The sequence below is a fragment of the Loxodonta africana genome, chromosome 4 (assembly GCF_030014295.1).
Source record: "Loxodonta africana isolate mLoxAfr1 chromosome 4, mLoxAfr1.hap2, whole genome shotgun sequence".
NCBI lineage: Eukaryota > Metazoa > Chordata > Mammalia > Proboscidea > Elephantidae > Loxodonta > Loxodonta africana.
Window position 1 is genome coordinate 101,483,226 of NC_087345.1, and position 23,615 is coordinate 101,506,840.

The following is a 23,615-nucleotide window of genomic DNA, read 5'->3' on the forward strand; positions in this document are numbered from 1 at the left end:
CATTTACTTTTGTTTACTGCAGTTAGAAACCTGAAACTGTACTCTACTTGGGCTATCAGGTAGCCAAATCTGGAAAGAAAATGTAAGAAAGTTCAATATTATAAAGACTCTACTATAGAGAAATAAACATTTAACTCTTGGTCATGTATTTAATATTCACTGCCTATCTTAAAATACCACACCCCCGGTACACTTATTTTGCCTAACTCTTAAGAAACGATAACAAAAGAAACCAAAAGGCAAGTGATCCGAGAATTACAAGTCCATAAATAAACAAGATTTGGGCAGTCAGGTGTTAATGTTTGTGTGGTCTAATTCTTCATTCTAACATATCAGCTAGAAATAATCAGGCTTCCAATCTCAAATCACTCTTGTAAATAGTATCCTCTCTTATGTGGGCAGCTATGTGTCTTCCTGAACACCTGGTTAGGAACATGCTCACTTTCATGTATGCTTTGAGATGCCTCTCCTCCAAATAAAAATAGAAACTAGTTTGCAGCACAACACGGGGCTCCAGTGGCATTCTATGAGCCTATCAGTGGTTCCCTTTGATATCTATTCTATTAGCTCAATAAAATAGAACACAAAGCTGGGGAAAAACTGTAGGAAGGCTCCCCTTGGAAAACACATGCAAGACCTTTAAGCTGGGATTTTAACTTATCTAATAAAAGCCAGCTAAAGGGAAGCTAATACCTCATTTTTCACCCCTTTTATTAAAGATCATAAGTACTGCAACTCAGGAGTAGGAAAAATAAAATAAATATATGGAGGAGTACGGGTAGAGGCAATTAGGAAGGAGTGTGGCTTATCTACTTTTTCAAGATTTAGGAAGCACTTAAAGGCAAAACTCACAGACAAGCATTTTGAAAATCCACAACAAAGGCTCCTGCTCCTTAGCCTACAGCAGTCCTTTCTGGATGTGGCAATACTGCTCCATTTCTTAGCAGAATATAAACAGCTTAAGCCAGGCAGAATCAGGGGACACGCCACCTACCACTTCCTTCATATTATATTTTTATATCAGTTTAGTAATTCAGAGAAAAAGATTAACTAATCCACTCCCCTTCTCCTCCACTGCCCGGAGAACAATACTAGAACTCCAACTCCAGCAACGAAACTAAAGGCAAGTGTTCCACCTAGAGACTGTTTCCATGAGTCAGAGTAGATGAGAGCTTAGCTAAGAAAGGAGTATTAGGTTAGCCTATCCTTGCAAGTTTGTAGTTTTAAAAAAAATGAAGTAAAAGGTATTGCTCCTGGTGTAATTAACAATATTAATCTTCTTTTTCCTCTCTATGGTGATAAAGGAGTCCATTTTTATATTTAATTAATGCAGACGATCATTTTGGAAACTGGCTAATGAGCCTCTGATCACATTACCATGAAAATCTGTATTAACATTGCAACTGAGGAGGCTGCTTCATGTGTAGCAAATCCACTTTGTAATTAGCCCACTGTGAAATGAATCACGTCAGGGGGAATTCTGAGGAAACCGGGAGGCAGTGGGCACTTAGCTACTGCTGTGCCCATAGACCACTAACATCCCAAACATTGCCTTTCGTCAGCAAAATTGCCACAAAACAGAAGTAGTTGCATTTCACATCTGTACCAACTGGGAGAAGGGAGAAATAAAGTTTATTTTGCCAGATTAGAAATTTGAACTTGAGCACATGCCCCCCACCCCCCTGGGAAGTCTGCCAAAACGAAAGGTGATTTTTTTTAAATAGAATTCTATTAAAACTATGAAGGGTGAGGATATTATTTTCTTAATTTTATTCTGAAAAGCCCCCAAATACATATTAGAGAAACATCTGAATTTACATATATACTTTTTCCTAGATCTCATGCAGATATTATAATAAGCTTTTGAAATTAATTTCTAGTGCTAAACTGACAAAAAAAAATTATAAAAACTGGTAAGGAAATTCCTTTATCTCCTTCCTAAGGCAGGACATATCATATACTTTCCCTCAAATAATACAAATACATCAGGTCTTGCTCTTAAACCAAAGCAAGCATTTCTAGTTAATCAAATAATTCCTCTTGCTAACAAGATTTGGCAAGAAACTTTTCCTGTCTACTCATAATAACTGAAATCACAGACCTCTGAAATCCCAATCTTTGTGCAGACAATGATACAATTGATTTTCAAATGTCAACACTATTCCAAAATGAAAGAGGTGTCTCAAAAGATTACAAACATGGATCTCAGTGTTAACTCCTCTTACTTGACTGACATCTTGGCAGTAGATACAAAAATGTTAAAAAGAATCCCACAGGAAGTCATCTGGAGGGGGAGTGGCAAGGAAGCTGAAAACTGCTACCCAAAACCAAAATAAAAAGCCCCAAACCAGCAAGTCTGCCCTCAATTCTGAAATCTTCTGAAAGGAAAAATAAATAATAAAGCTAGCCAGGATTCATTTACCACCTTCCAGACAAACACAAAGCCAGGCTGTTTGGTTGCTGGTCTTAGACCCTGCACTCACCTGGGAAACTTCATACAGCAGTTTGTAGTGTTCCTCTCTTTTCTGAAAAGTGCACAGATTGCAGCCCATTCTAAGAAGCAGAGAGAGAGAGCAAATCTTCTAATTTCCCCAGGACTGAAAGGCAAGTGAACTGAAAGGGAATCACCCTCCAGACTTGACTACTGTTTTTCATCAGTCACTTCAGTCCAGAAACACAGACAAACCGCTGTTAGCTGGAAGCACAAGCCAGGGTGGTGTGTAGCAGCATGCTCTTCTTCGCTTTCCCTAAGTATCTTGCACTCACGGATACACACACAGAGTTTCCAGTCAGTTCATGGCAACACTCCCCCTGTCTCTGCATCAGTGCACATGACTACACAGATTCCAGCTCATGAATATTAATAGTGCCTCATTGATTATTTATGACAGAACATGTTAGCAGGGAGGGGTGTCATAGCTGCTGCTGATGACAGATGAATATTCACTAATTAAGAAGCAAATGTAGTGTGGTTAAACAAAATTCACTTGTGTCAATATCATCTCTGTTTATTAAGGATAGAGAGGTTTAGCACAGGGCATTTCGAAAAAGAGCATACACTTAATTTACCAGTGAGGTAGGCTTTTAATATGTGAATAAGAATTTCAGAAACAAAAATACAATTAGTTTACGTCTCCCTGTTTTGCAACACTTATAAGAAATATCTTTAGCATTAAATCTAGATAAAAATGATTAACAGCAATTAAATTTATAAAATAAACACAGAAGCAAAGAAAATATTGGGGCTGAGGTGGGAAGGGAACAGAAGGAAGAAGGGTGTCATTCAGAGTTTTTACTATTATTCTAGAAATATAAACTGAATGAATAGTTCATATACCAAGCTCATAATTTACTGAAGAGGAAATAAGGCACTTTTTCTTAGTCTAAAAAAATTTTTTGTTTCTTTAAATAAAGACCATTAAGCAAGTATGATTAGATGATACTTGTACGGATAATATTTTAATTAGATATTCAGATGATACCTACTGAATATAAATCTACAGCACTATAATGCATGTAGGTCCATATTTATAAATTAAATACAATGCCTTTTCTGCAGAAAAATTTCAAATGCATATAGTATTTATGCTAATTTTATTAAAGCCATATATAATACTTCAGAAAACTGACATTGGCAATATTTAAATTCTAATGTAATGCATGATGACTCCATTTGTGATTCTATATTTAGAGTTCCTAACATATAAAGGTGAACTCATTTAAAAACTAAGCTCAGGTATTTAGATTATAGAAGCAATGCATTTAATTTTGCATTCTAATAAACACATATATTGGTATTTCAAGCCAGCAATTTTTTTTTGTCCCTTAAAGATATACTACAAACAGTGAAAGCAGGTAATAAAAGAAAATTCCTTTTGTTTCCATACTGACTTATCCACAACCTCTGCTAATTAAGAAGTATGTCCTTGTTTCAGGACATCTTTAAACTGGACAGGATGGCAGGTGGGTTCCAAGGTAAAAATAATTACTTGGAAACTGAAGACTCTGGTTAGGAATTACATTGGATCCTGAAGATTTTTAATTGCTGAACACTTACATATAAATACTTTTTGGGGTCCAATTTCCTAAAAGTGCTTTGTCAAATGTTTCGAATCAATAATAGGAAGTGATTCTAATGAGTACTAATTGTTAACAAATTGGCTTTGTAACTAGCAACACCTCAACACCGGCAAGTAGCAAGGAGATGAGCAATCATCAGCTGCTTATCAGTCATTTCCCTTGGGATGTAATAATCCGATTTTCTGGGCTTAATTTCACCTAACAGTCTGGATGAAAGCCAAGCCAAGAGACCTAAACAAAAGTGGCATCACGGGAACACTGCACATTAACGAAGTTCACCAGGACTTCCTGCAAATTAGAAACCACTTGTAGTAGATATTAATTAAGGCTTGAGTACTTTACGGAAAGAATGTTTCCAAGGAGATATTTGAGGGGACCTTTATGAAAATCAAATCTCCTTAGGTGCAGTTGTAAGATATATGTGTTTGATGCTTTAAAAAATTTTGAATTTTCTCTGCATTTCTACACCACTTCTCATGAAGTATTGTTATGCTAGAATTCACATCCTCAAAGCAAGCACTGACTCTTTGAAGACTTCTACATTGCTGAACTATGAAAAATTCTTGATGCTCAGATGTGTAAGTTATGAACTTTAAAAAGTTAGATCAAAGAATTAGAGTTCAATAAGGCAAGGATGGCTCAGGCACCTAGAAATGAAAGTGTTTGCTTTCTTCATTGATATAGCATCCTTATAAGACAGGTTTTGAAGTCTAAGTGTTGTTGTTAGCTGCCAACAAGTTGATTCCCACTCATAGTGACCCTATGTACAACAGAATGAAACACTGCCTGGTCCTGCACAATCCTCACAATCGTTGCTATGCTTTAGCCCGTCACTGCAGCCACTGTGTCAATTCATCTTGTTGAGGGTCTTCCTCTCTTATGTTGATCCTCTACTGTACCAAGCATGATGTTCTTCTCGAGGGACTGATCCCTCCTGATAACATGTCCAAAATATACCATCCTTACATCTAAGGAGCATTCTGGTTGTACTTCTTCCAAGACAGATTTGTTTGTTCTTCTGGCAGTTCAAGGTATATTCAATATTGTTTGCCAACACCATAATTCAAAAGCACCAACTCTTCCTGGTCTTCCTTATTCATTGTCCAGCTTTTTGCATGCATGCATATGAGGCAACTGAAAATACCATGGCTTCGGTCACGTGCACCTTAGTCCTCAAAGTGACATCTTTGCTTTACAACACTTTAAAGAGGTCTTTCGCAGCAGATTTGCCCAATTCAACAATACATCATTTTTCTTGACTGCTGCTTCTGTGGGTGCTGATTGTAGATCCAAGTAAAATGAAATCCTTACAACTTCAATATTTTCTCCATTGATCATGATGTTGCTTATTGGTCTAGTTGTGCCTAAGTGGGAACTATAATTATTAAAATGATTACTTACTGGATCTTTTTTTCATAATATTTTGAAGTTTGCTTTTTAAGAAAAATTGAACAATCATGGCTTTAAAAATATTTTCTTAAGTCATGAAAAAGTAAAAAATGAACATCTCCATGAAGTAAGCCATTTCAAATTGCAGTTATTCATTCAGCAATCTCTCTGTGCTAGTCTCTTTATTCATTACTAGTCCCTCTGTTCTTTTGTTTCTATCTCAGGAAGCAACGGAAGCTTCTCCAATCATTTATCAAACCCTGTCCTTGGCCCAAATACCCTAGAAAAATTCCATCTTCTGCTACTAATGGGCTTGTCCCATAGGACTGAAGGCTGATTTGGAAAAGGGAGACTCATAATTTCAGATTTCTCTAAATTTCATTAGAATATGAGGTTTAGGTTAACCAATGACTGAGCTGCTAGATCATGTATTAGAATATGAAATTGGAAGTAGATTAGGACAAAATGCATAAATCTAAAGAATGTTTTACAAATACAAATGGATTTGGTATTATCTGTTGTGGCTGGTAATAATATGGAATAAAAAATAAGCAGGGAATGGATAACAACCTTTCCAAATCTTCTTAGAAAAAATTCACCAAAGTATAAAAACATATGTTTGATAAGTATTTCAAAATGAGGTTATTTATTTTAGCCTTTAATTTGTATAAGCTTACTTTCCAAAATACAGTGACATTCAAAATAGGACCTGTTTGTCAAAGACTGACATATAAGAGGCTAAATTGGTAAATGAATGAAGGAATCTAGCATTTTCCAGTTTTTCCTACATAAACTGTACCACTGAGTAAGTAAAGAGCAGATGACATGGAGTTTCTCTTTATAGGATTATTGCTGGTAATAAAAGCAGAAGGAATGATAGGACTAGAATATGACCATTACAGTAGTCCTTGATTATTTGATGGATCTAAATTTTGTTTTTTTTAAGTATTGAGAATTAATGGCTGCTAACCACACACCACACACACACACACACACACATACACACACACAAACACACGAGAGATAACTGAACATTATGTGCCCCCTGGTAGAAAAACATCATGCCACTTTTGAAATAGCCTTGCCAAAAGTGAGCAATTGACAGGGAATGCCAGGACCAGAGAGCATATTAAACTATACCATGGGGATGTAGTCAGCCGAATCCAGACTGTGGGCAACCCTACACAGATAGATATATGATCTAGTTTCTTCACCAACTAAATTGCAAGGAAAAAAATGAGTAAGCGAGAAAGGCAGTAGCGGGGGAGTGGAGAGAGAGAGACATGGTCCATAGATTAAAACAGATGTTAAAGATACTAAAAAAAAAAAAATCAGGCATTATTGAACTATATTTTTAAGGTATATACATTTGCATGATAAAATTATAAAGAAAAGTAAGGAATGATTATTAAAAAAAAGTCAAGGTGGTAGATTGTCTTCAGGGGGAGAGAGGGGTTTCTGATGAACAGCGGACAGCAGAAAGCTCCAGAGTGGCTAACAAAGTTCTACCTCCTGATCTGAAGAGTGGGTACTGTGTAAAAAAAAAAAAAAAAAGTGTTCACTAAATTGACCATTGTCTTATGTGTTTTCATTATTTTTGTTATATTTAACAATTAAAAAATTAATTTGTAAAACTGTCTGTGTCTATGTCCCACCTCTGGTAGTCAGTGCAGTACACAGTTGTGGTTCCTAACAGGAGAGAGACAGAAAGTCCACATACGACTATTTTGTATCACCAATTCTATTGACTCAGGGACAGTTGTTATATATTGTAAATGATCTTTATTTCTATGACTTTTTCCACTGACTTGATGGTCTTTTTCCTATGCTGGAGTGATTCAGTAGTAGAATTCTCACCTTCCATGCAGGAGACCTGAGTTCAATTTCTAGCCAACACACCTCAGATGCTGCAACCACTGGTCTCTCACAGTGGAGGCTTGTGTGTTGCTATGATGCTGAACAGGTTTCAGGGAAACTTCCAGACTAAGACTATAAAGAAAGGCCTAGAAATGTACTTCCAAAAATCAGCCAGTGAAAACCCTATAGATCACAACAGTCTTATCTGCAACTGATCATGGAGGTGGCACAGGACTAGGTGGTGTTTAGCTCCATTGTGCATGAGGTTGTTATGAGCCAGGGGCCAAATCTACTGCAGCTAACAACAATTCTTACCCTTGTCATATGTAGATCTTTCAACTAGATCCACCTGCCACCCTGACCCATGACTTACAAATTTACATTCCAGTCTTAATCCTACATTCGCCTCAGGAAATACTTGGACATCTTTGATACTTAGATATTTAGTGGCCTAACATTTTCTGAAATGTAATATCTCATATTCAGTCCTAAAGATAAAGAACTTGAGGCTCAGAGAGAGACTGTCACTTGTTCAAGGTCAAACTGAGTAAAAAGACCTGAACTCAGTTCTCCAATGACAAATTCTGTCGTTACATTTGAAAACTAATTTGCTGAGCTATCTCTGTTGCAGAGGAAGCCAGAGCTACATGAATATATGTTTTCCTGATAATTGAGGAAATGGAGGATAGAACTTTTAAGTGATGAAATTAAAAAAAAAAAAAAGAGGATAACCTTAAAAAGATAGACCTAATGGAAAATAAGAAAAGTGGCTAAAAATTGAAACTTTTCAAAGTACTGAAATATTATTTATATGTTACTGCTAAAGAATATATATATATATACTGAAATATTATTTATATGTTACTGCTAAATACCTTCAATCAGCTAAGAAACCTAAATAACCAGTAATTAGGAGTTATACCTGAGTGTCCACTAGGTTGGCTAACTCATCCCACTTTGCTGGGAATTTCCTGAAAGTTCCACATCCCAGAGCCCCCTCAGCCCTGGGCAAACCAGGAGGGTTGGTTATCTTAGTTCACATTTCTTTTTCAGGTTCCAGCAAAACTGAACTACTGGGCACAAGCCACTACCTTCCTATGTTTCCTACAGATGTTACCTCATCCTGCTTATTCTTTATAAACCCACAAATTAATCCATTGGCACTTCACGGTCCAGTTTAAATGCTCTCTCCTCCCTGCCCTCATCACTTAGTGGTGATCTATTCAACTTCTTACTCTCAGTGCATCTTATCCACTCTCATTTCAAGGAACACATCACTTGTGCTTTACCTCATTCTTATAGGTGTGCGTCTCCCACTGTATTGGACTATAATACACATGAGGGCAGAAGTAATATATAATTGATCTTTAACCTTCTAAAACTCCTAGCATGTGCCTTTCATGTTGCAAGCCTTCAATAAATGCATTGAATGAATGAATGCAATTGGTTGAAGATAGCATGTGAAGTCTGGCAAAGTGACATAAATTTATGTTTGTGTTTCTATACCTAATTGCCAGGTGACACTTTTCCCCATCAGGGCTGTATTGAGATTATTAAGTTAGGGAATGAAGGACTATAAACATCAGATATATTCAATTTGGTTCAATTCTATAAATATTTATTTGACAGTCTATGGAATAAAAAGTCCTGTGGCAAGTATACAAATGAATAAGGTATGATTATATGTGCTTCATCAGTTATTTGCATATTTATATATACAAATTATAGACACAGGAGTTTCTGGGTGGTGCAAATGGTTAATGTACTCAACTGCTAACCAAAAGGTTGGAGGTTCAAGTCCACCCAAAGGGGCCTCAGAAGAAAGGCCTGGCGATCTACTTCTAAAACATCAAGCATTGATGTTCTACACTGCCACACTTGGGGCTGCATGAGTCAGAACTGACTCAGTGGAAATTGGTTTTGGTGTTACATACATATTAGATTTGCATTTTGTTACACATATCAGTACTATTCACTTATTTATTTATTCCTCAAGTATTTGTTGGATACTTATCATGTCCCTGATAGTGTATGTTTGGAATTGCATATCATCTCATTTGATTTTCACAATATCTCAGAGGTAAACATGTCAGGTATACCTTATTTACTAATGACAAAAAAACACTAGTGGTTGAATTCTCAATGCTAGGAGACCCAAACCCTTATCTATTGAGTTAAATTCAGTGTTTTTTCACAACACTGTGCAATATCAAAGGAGTCGTGATGCTGAGAGCCGTGGAGACCACGGTCTTGGGGGGTCATCTAGCTCAACTGGTACAACATAGTTTATAAAGAAAATGTTCTACATCCTACTTTGGTGCATAGCATCTGGGGTCTTAAATGCTTGTAAGAGGCTAACTAAGATACTCCGCTGGTCTCACCCTATCTGGAGCAAAAGAGAATGAAGAAAACCAAAGAAATAAGGGAAAGATTAGTCCAAATGACTAATGGATCACAACTACTACAGCCTCCACCAGACCAAGTTCAGCACAACTAGATGGTGCCCAGCTACCTACCACCACTGACTGCTCTGACAGGGATCACAGTAGAGCATCCTGGACAGAGATGGAGAAAAATGTAGAACAAAATTCTAACTCTCTCTCTCTCTCTCTCTCACACACACACACACACAAAAGACCAGTCTTACTGGTTTGACAGAGACTGGAGAAACCCTAAGAGTATGCCCCCCAGACACGATTTAGCTCAGTAATGAAGGCACTCGAAGTTAACCTTTCAGCCAAAGTTTAGACACGCCTATAAAACAAAACGTAAGCCCTGGTGGCATAGTGGTTAAGAGCTACAGCTGCTAACCAAAAGGTTGGCAGTTTGAATCCACCCAGCACTCCTTGGAAACCCTATGGGGCAGTTCTATCCTGTCCTATAGGGTCACTATGAGTCGGATTGACTCGATGGCAATAGGTAATAGTAACGGTATAAAACAAAACGAGACTAAATGGTAACACCAGCCCAGGGGCAAGAACGAGAAGGCAGAAGGGGAGAGGAAAGCTGGTAATAAGGAAGCCAAGGTCAAGAAGGGTAGAGTGTTGACATGATGTAGGGTTAGCAACCAAAGTCACAAAACAATATGTGTACTAATTGTTTCATGAAAAACCAGTTTGTTTTGTAAACCTTCATCTAAAGTGAAATTAAAAAAAACAAACAAAAAACCAATGTGACTGAATAAAAACCAAGAAACCAAACCCGTTGCCGTCGAGTCGATTCCGACTCATAGCGACCCTATAGGACAGAGTAGAACTGCCCCATAGAGTTTCCAAGGAGTGGCTGGTGCATTTGAACTGCTGACCTTTTGGTTAGTAGCCATAGCTCTTAACAACTACGCCACTAGAGTTTCCATGTCACTGAATAGTATATATCAAAAAAAAGAAAAGGAGCTCCGATGGCGCCATGATTAAGCACTCAATTGCTAACTCAAAGGTAGCCAGTTCGAAACAACCAGCTGTTCTGTAGGAGAAACATGCAGCAGTCTGCTTCTGTAAAGATTTACAGCCTTGTAAACCCTATGGGAAACTGAGGGCAGTGGGTTTGGGCTTGGGCACAATATCAAGTACTATCTTAAATTTACAAAGATGCTGCTGCTGGTCCCTCTGGGTCAGTCATCCATTCTTTTGGTTATAGCTCAACAAAGCAATGCATAACCAAGCATCCTTTTCAAGCTGTATTCACTAGTTGACTATCCAATTTACATCTACAGCCATTGCTTGTAGAACTGAAAGTGCTTCAGCAACTTATAAATGCCTAAGAATTGTCAAATTACTAGAATTGACTCAAATGAAGAGAAAGTACCCAAGATTACATGGAAAGGGGCTTAGATTTTTGTATGAGCCTTGTCACTAATAGCTGCAAGGCTTTGTGTAAGTTACTTACACACTCTGAGATAATACTTGCAGGCTGATTGTGAAGGTGAAAGTAGATAACGTATGTGAGAAGGGATTCATAAGCTATGAAGTATTTTGTCCAGAGCTAGTTAAGCATGGATTCTGGAATCAGAGTGCCCTGGGTCAAATCCTAGCTTTAACTATGTGACGTTGGGCAAGTTATTATTTTTTTAATATCCCGTTTGTTGGTTTCTCATATGTAAAGGAGGGATAAAAACAGCACCTACTAAATAGTTATTGCAAGGGATAAAGTTGTGATGATATTGCTTGTGGACTTGGGACATTGTATGTGCCTGATACATACATTGGTCACTAATAGTCATAAAGGAGTAGTAAAATAATGATAATAATGATCCTCATACAGACTGCTGTGTTTCAGATTATCTATTTCCAATTTTTCTACCATAATATACCTCTATCACATCATTTGAAATTTACTTCCATACTCAGATGTATGTGTATATGCATATGATATTTATTTCTTTTCGGTATAAAGAATGTAATGTACTACATTCAGAGTAATAAGCCTGATGTTCTGTTTATTTCTCTTAATGAATAATGAGTAATACAGACCAAAACCCAAAAAACCCATTGCCGTTGAGTCAATTCCGACTCATAGACATATGTACAAAAAACCAATTCTAACATCAGAAGCAAAATTCATGAAAACATGAAATAGGCATTCTAGTAACATTGCTTTTTGGAGTATTAATGACCACGATTCTAACCCAGAATAATACTCTCTTTCTTGATTTGATCACCTATAGGTCACTGACCATGCGCTTTCAAGGTATCACGTTTTGTTATACTGCTCAGTAAAATTGCAGGTAGCGTCCAGGGTTTCCCTGGGATACCACCATCACCATTTCTCATCCTGCCGAAGTGGTCTAGTAAATGTGCAGTAAGTACTCTCATTCAACCAGCATTCACTAAACACTATTATGAATATAGCATGGTGATAATTCCTAAACATCTTTTAACATAAGAGCTAACACTTATTTAGTGCTTTCTGTATACCAGGCACTGTTGTAGAACTACGCATGTATTAATTTCATTGAATCCTCGTATCAAACCTTGGGGTGCATACTACTCACATTTCCTCTTGACAGGTGAGAGAGGTCACATGGGTAGTAAATGGGGGAGCCAGGACTCAAGCTCAAGAAGTTTGGACCCACTGCTTAACCATTTGAAGACAGTCATCATGATGACAAATTCCTAAATGACTACAAGAAGGAATTCTGGCGATGCTTGTAGCACACTGAGGTGTAAGAATTTCCCTGAGGACCAGAAGTGTAGTCTAAAGTTAACTCCCAGATTCCATGGTGCGTCCCCAAGCATGGTGCATAAAATAGATTGAATAAAATCTAAGCTATTTCATAAAACCTTACTTCACTCCACTGGTGATGGGGTATTGCTGCACTGAATATGCACCTATCACTGTAGAATGTTTTTCCTTCTTAATATTTATTATAGTAGCGAATCTATGCATTGACAGTGGGGCAGTCATATCTCTGTTTTAAAGAATAATCATAGACAGTTACTTAAGACTGGTAAATTTGGAGGTTTTGAGAAAAGTAAAGACAAAGATTTCCTGAGCTGATGACTCCCAAATTTGTATCTCCAGATTTAATTTCTCTCTTAAGCTTCAGACCCACCTATTTATTGACTACTGAAATTTCCATTTGGGCTGCTCAGAACAAATTAAATGTAATTTATCAAAACTTAACTCCTAAGCCTCTTCCCCCATAACTGCTGCTCTACATGTGCTCCCCTATCAAAGAATGGTCCGACTCCACCCTCAGGTGCTCAAGTTTGAGGCCTGAGCATCTGTTTTGGCCTTTCCCTCTACCTACACCTAATGACCCAGCTTGGTTCCTTTTAATGGTGCAGTCTCTCTCTTCTTCCTTCCATCTCCTCCTACACCACTCTTTTAGGTTCAGGCTAACATCTTTTCTCACCTGGATCATGTATTCATACATCGGCACTGGAACTTACAATAATACAAGGAGCCAGCTGTTTGGATTCTTGTTTCCCTCTAACTGCAAACACATATCTATAGGCCCTTCTTCTCTACAATTTCTCAGCCCCCAATATCTCTCCCTGTCCCCTCACATATGCAAACATGCACACATGTGTATATACATGAAAAAGAACCTGAAATAGAATATTGCTGCTATCATGTCTTTTTTTTTTTTTAACATTCCTTTATTTTTTAACCTTAATAGAGCCTAGACACCACTTTTCAATCTGGTACTGTAAAAAATGACCATTCCTCTCTCATCCTTGGGCTCTGCTCACCTATTTAGTCATTATCATGATACTGAAGATACATAAAGATTTCAGACTGCACGGAGCCAACTTTATAGTGAAAAGAGAATAAATAAACACTCAGTTATTATGTAAAATACTCAGAAGTTTAGTAATGGGTTCTATGCTGGGAATTAACACAGGGTGGTGTGATAGGGAGTAACTGGGTCACCTACCTACTCTTTCCATCCTTCTTGGAGGTTTCACAGCCTAGAATGTACTTCTCTGTCTATTTTTTTTTTCCTACCTGCATATATAAGTTGTTAGTTGCTGTCAAATAGATTCTGACTTACGGTGATCCCATATGTGTGCAGAGTAGAACCTTTCAGAAGCAGATTGTCAAGCCTATCTTCTGAGGTGCCTCTGGGTGGTTTCGAATCACGGACCTTTTGACTAGTAGTCAAGGGCTTAACCATTTGGGCCACCCAAGGATGTGTATGTATGTGTATATATATATTTACGTGGATATATACTTGTGTGTGTGTGTGTATATGCACACATGCACACACACACATATATATCCAAGTAAATATAAATGAAAAATAAGGCAAGTATGGGGAAGAAAGCAAAGAGATAAGCTCTTTAAATACAGTTGTCAAGGTCTGAAGTTTTCTCTCCCTTTGTGGCAGTAAATAATCAACTATCTATTGTGTTTCTATCATCTTCAGACGTACCTTATCCCATTGTCACCTATTTTCAGTTATGAAAATGGCCCTATTATGGATGTTAAAAATATTTACACTACAAATCAACGTTCTTATACCACATCAATTTCTGTAAAACTGGAAATTGCACACAAATTCTGGCCCAGGACACCATTATGATCAGAATGAACATGAGCTCTTTTTGACCTTGAAGTTACCTAGAAATGTCTTTGAACCTGACTCTAACAAACTTACTATATGAACTTGAACAAATTAAGCAACCTTTAGGTGCCTTGATTTCCTTGTTGTAAAATAGGGGTATTCATAGTATCTATCACAAAGGAATTTTGTGAAGATGTGCTTCCTTGGTGTCTGCTCCACATTAACCGAAAACCAAACCCAGTGCCATCGAGTTGATTCCAACTCGTAGCAACCCTATAGGACAGAGTAGAACTGCCCCATAAAGTTTCCAAGGAGTGCCTGGTGGATTCAAACTGCTTACCCTTTGGTTAGCAGCCATAACACTTAACCACTATGCCACCAGGGTTTCCTAAAATATAATATATAAAATACATGTATAGTATTATACCTTCTCATTGAAGTGTCTCAATTCTATTACTGCAAAGATATTCAAATAAAAAGACAGGTATACTAATGTTTTGCCTACATTTTTGTAAATATCTAGATGGATTTTTTGAAATGTAACTTTTCCTCTGGGAGTGGTTAAATTCCTGTAAGATAAACATCTGCAAAGACCTGAGGTTAGAAAACCTAAAGGGAAGAACAAGCTCCGCATCTCTCGAGCTGAAAGAACTGAAGAAAAAATTCAAGCTTCCAATTGCAATCTTGAAGGATTCTATGGGGAAAATGTTAAACAATGCAGGAAGCCACCAAAAGAAGATGGAAGGAATACACAGAGTTACTATACCAAAAAGAACTGGTTGACAGTCAACCATTTCAGGAGATGGCATATAATCAGGAACCAATGGTACTAAACAGAGAAGTCCAAGCTGCACTGAAGGCGCTGGTCAAAAACAAGGCTCTAGGAATTGACAGAATACCAAGATGACAATTCCCAAGAAAGGTCATCCAACCAAATGAAATTATCGAACAATATCATTAGTTATCGAACAATATTATTAATATCACCTGTAAGTAAAATTTTGTTGAAGATCATTCAAAAGCAGCTGCAGTAGTATATCAACAGGGAACTGCCAGAAATTCGAGCCAGATTCAGAAGAGGATGTGGATGAGGGATGTCATTGCTAAACGTCAGATGGATCTTGGCCGAAAGCAGAAAATTCCAGAAAGATGTTTACCTGTGTTTTATTGACTATGCAAAGGCATTTGACTGTGTGGATCATAACAAATTATGAATAACATTGTGAAGAATGGGAATTCCAGAACACTTAATTATGCTCATGGGAAACCTATACATGGATCAAGAGGCAGTCTATGGGGGAACATATTAAACAACTCAGGAAGCATCAAAAGAAGATGGATGGAATGCACAGTCACTATACCAAAAAGAAGTGGTCGGCCCTCAACCATAATAGGAGATGGCATATGATCAGGAACTGATGGTACTAAAGAGAGAAGTCCAAGTGACTCTGAAGGCATTGGTGAAAAACAAGGCTCCAGGAATTGACAGAATACCAACTGAGATATTTCAACAATTGGATGCAGCACTGGAGGTGCTCACTCATCTATGGCAAGAAATTTGGAAGACAGCTACCTGGCCATCTGACTGGAAGAGATCCATATTTACGTCTATCCCAAAGAAAGGTGATCCAACCAAATGTGGAAATTATTGAATAATAACATTAATATCACACATAAGTAAAATTTTGCTGAAGATCATTCAAAAGCAGTTGCAGCAGTACATAGACAGTGAACTGCTAGAAATTCAAGCCAGATTCAGAAGAGGATGTAGAATGAGGAATATCATTGCTGATATCAGGTAGATACTGGCTGAAAGCAGAAAATTCCAGAAAGATGTTTACCTGTGTTTTATTGACTATGCAAAGGCATTTGACTGTGTGGATCATAACAAATTATGGACAACATCGTGAAGAATGGGAATTCCAGAACACTTAATTGTGCTCATGAGGAACCTGTACATAGATCAAGAGGCAGTTGTCTGAACAGATTAAGGAAATACTGCGTGATCTAAAGTCAGGAAAAGTGTGCGTCAGGGTTGTATCCTTTGATCGTATTATTCAATCTGTATACTGATCAAATAATCTGAGATGCTGTACTACATGAAGAAGAACAGGGCATCTGGATTGGAGGAAGACTCATTAACAACCTCTGACATGCAGCTGACACAACCTTGCTTGCTGAAAGTGAAGAGGACTTGAAGCACTTACAATGAAGACTGTAGACAACAGCCTTCAGTATGGATTACATCTCAACAAAAAGAAAACAAAAATTCTCACAACGGGATCATCAGGATAAACAGAGAAAATACTGAAGTAGGCAAGGATTTCATTTTACTTGAATCCACAATCAACATCCATGGAAGCAGCAGTCAGCAAGTCAAGGATGCATTGCATTGGGCAAATCTGCTGTAAAAGATCTCTTTAACGTGTTAAAAAGCAAAAATGTCACCTTGAGGATTAAGGTGTGCTTGACTCAAGTTACGGTGTTTTCAATTGCATCATATGTATGGGAAAGCTGGACAATAAATAAGGAAGACCAAAGAAGAATCTATGCCATTGAATTATGGTGCTAGGGAAGAATATTGAATATACCATGGATCCCCAAAAGAACAAACAAATCTGTCTTGGAAGAAGTACTGCCAGAATGGTCCTTAGAAGCAAGGATGGTGAGACTTCGTCTCACATACTTTGGACATATTATTAGGAGGGATAAGTCCCTGTGGAAGGATATCATGCTTGGTAAAGTAGAGTGTCAGCGAAAAAGAGGAAGACCTTCAATGAGATGGATTGACACAGTGGCTGCAACAATGATCTTAAACATAACAAGGATTGTTAAACATGGAATTGACTCAATGTCACCTAACAACAAGAACAAGATAAAACAATGGCTCCCCATGTGTCAGTCAGTTTATCGTACTGTGGTGGCTTGCGTGTTGCTGTGAGCTTGGAATCTATCCCACTAGTATTTCAAATACCAGCAGGCTCACCCATGCTGGACATGTTTTAAGCTGAGCTTCCAGACTAAGGCTTACTAGACAGAAGGACCTGGCAGTCTACTTTTGAAAAAAGTTAGCCAGTGAAAATCTTATGAATAGTAACAGAACACTGTCAGATAGAGTGCTGGAAGATGAGCCCCTCAGGTTGGAAGGTACTAGAATGGGCTCAAGCATAATAATGATTGTGATGATGGTATAGGACCGGGCAGTGTTTCATTCTCTTGTACACAGGGTCGCTTTGAGTTGGCACTGACTACAGGGCACCTAACAACAATGGTTAATGTCACAGTGAATGGCAGCCGGGAAGCGACAGAAAAGAGCTATATGGTCATCCCATAGTAGGTAGGAACTGGACCAAGGCAGGGACCCTCCCAATTCTACAAATGTTTACTTAGTACTTCCTGACTTGCCATGTGCTTAGCTCACCTCTAGGGCTAGGGTGCTTAATTAGGGTGTGCGTAAGATCTCTCTGAGTGGAATCAACTCGAAGGCAACAGGTTTGGGTTTTGGTAAGTTTATGTGTGAAGCTTTTTAAGATTAAACATGTGCAAGTTTATCCCTAGGGCTCTGAGTCAGCAAAACTAGGGTCAGTATGGGAAAACGTATTCTTTTTTTTTTTTTAAATCATGTTTTAGGTGAAAGTTTACAGCTCAAGTCAATTTCTCATTCAAAAATTTATACACTTTTTTTTTTGTGACATTGGTTGCAATTCCCACAATGTGACAGCACACTCCCCCTTTCCACATGGTTCCGTGTGTCCATTCATCCAGTTCTTGTTCCTTCTAGCCTTCCCGTCTGCTTTAGGAGAGGAGCTGCCCATTTGCTTTTGTATATTTGACTGAACCAAGAAGCATATTCTTCATGTGTATTAATTTTTTGTTTTATAAGCCTGTCTAATCTTTGTCTGAAAAGTGGGGTTAGGGAATGGTTTCAGTACTGGGTTAGCAAAGACATCCCACTAAAATTCAGATATGTACATCCCGTTCCCCTCTTCCACATCTAGGCGTAAGATGTTAAACCAGACCATCTCTTGAATGCCTATCATCACTATAATTTCTGATATGATTACTAATATAAGTATGAAGATCATTGTTGGGTCTTTGTTACTAATTTGAGAAGGGAACTAGCATTTATGAAGCACCTACCATATCTAAAGTGCTTTAAGCCTAACGAAAATTCAATGCGATATGTGTGGTTATTTTTATAGGTAAGAAAACTCAGGCTCAGAAATATTACGTAATTTGATCAAAGTGACATTGCTGGTGAGTGGCAAAGCTGAGATTTAAATTCGGATGTGCTTGATTCTAAGAACCTATCTTTTTCAATAAGATATACTACTTCTCTGAGGAGGTAATGCAGGCATTAGTACCCATGTCACATAACAGTGCCTTTAGCCCCATGTGCTGTAAATAAAGAGTTTGTGGCACGGGTGGGTTTGATCAGAGTCCTTGTCTCCTTGTGCAGTTCATCAGGCATGTCCTCCCTACAGGTTGTACAGATGAGCAAATTTTACTAGACCTACGGAAAGGCTGGGTTTTAGGCTCTGGGATCAGGTATGTGGTTAAGCATGAAGAATGCACCATCTCCTAGTGGCATAGTGAGTGGCCCAAGTCTCAGGTGTTGGTGACAGGCAAAAGATTTGAGTAACCATTTATTGGAGAACAAGGATCCATCCTGAATATGTTTGGTCCTTTCCCAATGGCTTTGGTTACTAGCCCTTTGAGTCTACCTCAGACTAAGAAAGAGGCTTGCACATAGAGGGACTAAAAACAACAAAAACAATTTTAACAATTCCATCCTGAAACCGTAATTTCCCAGGCAACATCCTCCATTACCACCCCTATAATACTATCTAACTGAAGACCTCAATTACCCTAAGTGCTTTATCATCACTACTTGCTGCTCCTGTGAAACCGATTTCAAATGGCAAGATAGGTTGAACTTGGTATCTAGAGATGCTGGAAAGCAAAGGTAGAATTTTAGAAGAGTGGAGGGCATTATGCTTTTACTCGATAAAGCTGTGATGCATTACGGAAGATTCTCTCATTAATACAGAATCCACTGTATTATGAAAAGTAAATTAAAGAAGCCTTATCAAAAATCTAAAGTTGCTACCGACCGCATTAAGTCAACAACATGATATTTTGGTTAGTTCATGGTGAAGGCTTTCTTGTTGTTTGTTTAAATGAAACAAAAAGAGGATCCTCTAGCCCAGTGTGAACGTGGGCATAATTTTTTTTCTGACTTCATCTCTCCACATGGTAGACTTAATGCCTTATTTTCAGAGATTCTTAGAGAAAAACACAACTATGTGTGCAAGTTCTGTACAGCAAGATCATTTCAAGGATAACAGAAAACCACTTGTGGAAAAAAAAAAAAAATCCAGTTGGTCCTGGGCCAGTAGATTCTGTTCTTGGGACTATAAATCTCAGTTTTCTCTACCCTAGTGTGTAGGGCCAAGGTTTCCTCATACATCTTGCCTACACTTCCTACCTTCTCATAATATATAATGACAATCTCTTAGCTTCCTTTCCTCTAAGTTTGTTTCCTCACTCATGTTAGAAAGCCAGTGTTATTTTTAGCGCTTTGTTTTTAAGGAAAAAATATTGGTGGCTCTACCAAATGTTTTAAGTAGTAAGAAAAAAGTAATATAATCATTTGCATGACTAGTATAATTATTTGTTTAAAATAGATCCTTTCATTTTTGCCTTTTATATTGATTAAAAAGCCTGTCACAGAAAGTTGTTTTTTTTTTAGCATATGCTTTTTTTTTTTTTATGAATATAGTTTTGATCTATAAAATCTTCCTAGTTGTGGCAGAGTCTGTCTTATATGTGAATCAAATTATTTTCTTTTTCCAGCTCCAGGAGACTACATTTGCCAGCCCCTTTACATCTGGTGGGAGTATGTGATGAGGTCTGGTCAATGGAATATGAGTAGAAGTGCTGATCAAGACCACTTTCTGTGCTCGCTTCTGCAATCACTGCTCTCAGTCTCTCTCTCCACCTTCCATGTGACTGTAAGCAAGACATCAGGTAGTGGACACAGCCTAGATCCTTGAGTCACTATTTGGAAGAAAGCCTCTCAGGTGAGCTTTCAGACCTGCATCCAACTCTGTATGAAAGAAAAATGCAACTTTACTTCATTAAACCACTAAGGATTTGAGATTTTTGTTCATTATCCCAGCACAGCCCAGCATGACTAAGACATGAATACTAAAGCTCACTTGTCCTATATATATGTATATATGTTATTATTACATGCCATGGAGTCAATTCAGATTCATGGTGACCTCATATGGCAAAGGAGAACTGCCTGAAAGGGTTTCCAAGGCTCTAAACTTTATGGGAGCAGACTGCCAGGTCTTTTTCCCATGGAACTGCTGGTGGCTTCGAACAACCAACCTTTTGGTTAGCAGCCAAGTACTTAACCACTGTGCCACCAAGGCTGCTTATATATATACACATATGTATACACACACACACACACACACACACACACAGATTGACTCAGTAGGTCATGACAGCTTCTACGGAGGTCTTGAACGATTTTGTGTAAACAGATATATATAGCAATATTACTGAGCATAACTGGATGAAAATTCAGAAATATCCATATAAAAGTCCAATTTCCATATAAGTCATCCAGATTTTCATCAGATCATTTAACCCTAAAGATAAGCAATATTCTTTTGGAAAGAAGGAAGAATAAATTGAATGAAAGAGCAGTTTTATATATAAGTAGAATACATGCATGGTGTGATCATATACAGCTAATTTTACCCTTGAATGACTAATTTAAAAATACTGACTCCCAAAAGGGCTTTGCATTTCAGCTGGGTTAGGATAGCAACTCAGTAATAAACAATATAAAACAAACAGGTTAAGCTGAATCATAATCAAGTTATAAAGAGCTATTTTTACATTAATGAGAATAGGGCCTAAAGGAAGTAAGACACAGGATGGATAGCTTTTAGTGTGACTTAGAGAGTAAAAAACTTCCACAGCATGAGGCACTGCCAAACACAGAAGGAGAGCAATGCAACAATGTGGGCTTCAGAGTCCAAAAACCATGGGTTTAAATCCTAGTTCTACAATTTGAATTACAAAACCATGATTAACTTTCTGAGTCTCAGTTTCCCCATTGGCATAACGGAGTTAACAGCTTCTGCCCCACGGTGTTATTGAAAGGATTACCTGAAATAACTGTTCCCCATATAAAACCATCTCTTCCTACCTCAACCCCAATTACCTTATTGCTTTATGAATGATTTGGAAGGTCTACAATTACTAAGTTACTCAAAATCTCAACAGTCAATCAAGGATGTTAGTGCTAGTTTTTTAACTGCTGGGGCTGGGACTCAAGTGAGAAAGAAGGTAAACTGAAAACTTCTGATATGGGGAGAGACTAAAAAGACTAGGAGTATGGAATAAATAATAAAAGTTGGAGAAATTTTTCATGGCAGCACGTCTGTTAAGAATACAAAATTACATGTAAAAGGATTCAAGTCAGAGGTATAGGATAACATAGATTCAATAAAATTTGGGGGAAATTGTCCTAGTAGGATGCAGCTTGAAGATTTATCTAATTTAAATTACTGCTGTGGAATGCAAAAAAAAAAAAAAAAATCAGAGTTGAGACTATACTGTCTACACTTAACAAACAAAGAGGGATTGTTGAACAAAGAAAATTGGGAGGTAAGAGGAAATTCAGAATCAGCATATAATACATAAAAGAAAGAGAGACACTAGAAAATAGAAAGCTTGGCTAATCATTTTGTATATGCCATGGATAAATGCCATATTGACAAAAGAAATTTTCATTGCACATTCACATATGGAAAGAGAATGATAAATGTATGTACACATTTATAAATTTTTGGACATAGCTATGATTTCTAATGGAATTTATTACTGGATATTTATTATAACAATAATAATCAATAAAAGTTCATTGAGTGCCAAATAACCACTAGGTTCCAGTGATACATAGCTCATTTGACTGAGAATATATTTTATAATTTTATGCAATGTAATGTCAAATACACACTAATCTCTTCTAGTATTAATTAGCAATAAGAAAATAAGTTATACGTATGTTGACTTCTTTTTTTGCTTTACTGATAAATTAATTTAACTACTTTCATAGGTGTAGCATATAAAATGCTATACACATCAGGGAGAAAAAAATAACAAATAAAAACAAAATTGATAACTCTGTCAGGCCCAAGAAATACCAAGATAATGAGCCAAGAGGCTCTAATTAAAAACAATCAGTTAAATTCACTTATTCATTCAACAAGTATTTATTGATACACATGGGTACTCTGCTAACCTTAAATAATTAAATAAATAAATCATTAAAACAGAATTCTCAGCAGAAATACAGTATACTGATCACTGTGGGATATTAGCTGGTTGACAGACCTATTTTATACACCATTTACTTATAAATATATGATATGTGATGTATGTTTTATATCTTCTTAACTGGCTTTGTATCATTGTTGATAATTTTTTACTATTTTTCACATAAAAATATTATAAGGTAGGAGCTAGTTAGCAGGCAGAGGTAGAGGAGTTGAAGATGAAAAAGAAGTATGGTGCAGAAAAAGATGAAGAATTAAGAAAGCATGAGGATGATCAGGGAACAGTGCATAGTTTAGTCTGGGTGAAGTATGGTTCCCCTTGAGAGAGGTGAACTTGATAATAAGTGAAGAATCTTGAGAGTCTGAATTTGTTCTTTCTGCAGTGGATAGTGAAGAACTAGTGAAGTTTCTATACAGGAAATATTGACCTTTAAGTCACTATTTAAATTTCTTAAGAGTCTTGAATTAGAAGAAATAATTAGAAGCCTAATAACAGAAGAAAGAATAAAAAAATAATTAACATTTTTTACAATAGTGTGGTTGAGAGGTAAAAATACTTGAGCAAGGGAAATGGAAAGAAAGGATTACATGGAATAAAAGGGACAAATGAGACAAGAACAAATAGATCTTGCCAAGTGATTGACAAGGGACAGGAAGAAATCAACAGTGAGTTGGAATTCCTACATGGTACAAACAGTTAAGGACTTGGCACTCAGCTACTAGTTGAAAGGTTGGTGGTTCAAATCCACCCAAAGGTACCTCAGAAAAAGTCTTGGTCATCTACTTTTGAAAGATCACCCCCCCACCCAAAAAAAACCATTGCCTTCGAGTCAATTCCGACTCATAACGACCCTATAGGGGAGAGTAGAACTGCCCCATATGATTTCCAAGAAGCTCCTGGTGAATTTGAACTGCCG

The 23,615-nt window shown here is 37.4% G+C and overlaps 1 protein-coding gene across 2 annotated transcripts in view; it reads right to left on the reverse strand.

The window, feature by feature from the left end:
• Positions 1-23,615, reverse strand: part of PDZRN4 (PDZ domain containing ring finger 4) — a 435,345-nt gene that overhangs the window by 153,934 nt on the left and 257,796 nt on the right. The window contains exon 1 of one of the 2 annotated variants that reach the window (XM_003405720.4): positions 2,484-2,604. The exons of the other annotated variant lie outside the window; for it this stretch is intronic. Coding sequence (XP_003405768.2) covers positions 2,484-2,552 — 69 coding nt within the window. The 5' untranslated portion in view covers positions 2,553-2,604. Of the gene's footprint in view, positions 1-2,483; positions 2,605-23,615 lie in introns of those variants that run through there. 2 annotated transcript variants of the gene reach the window in all.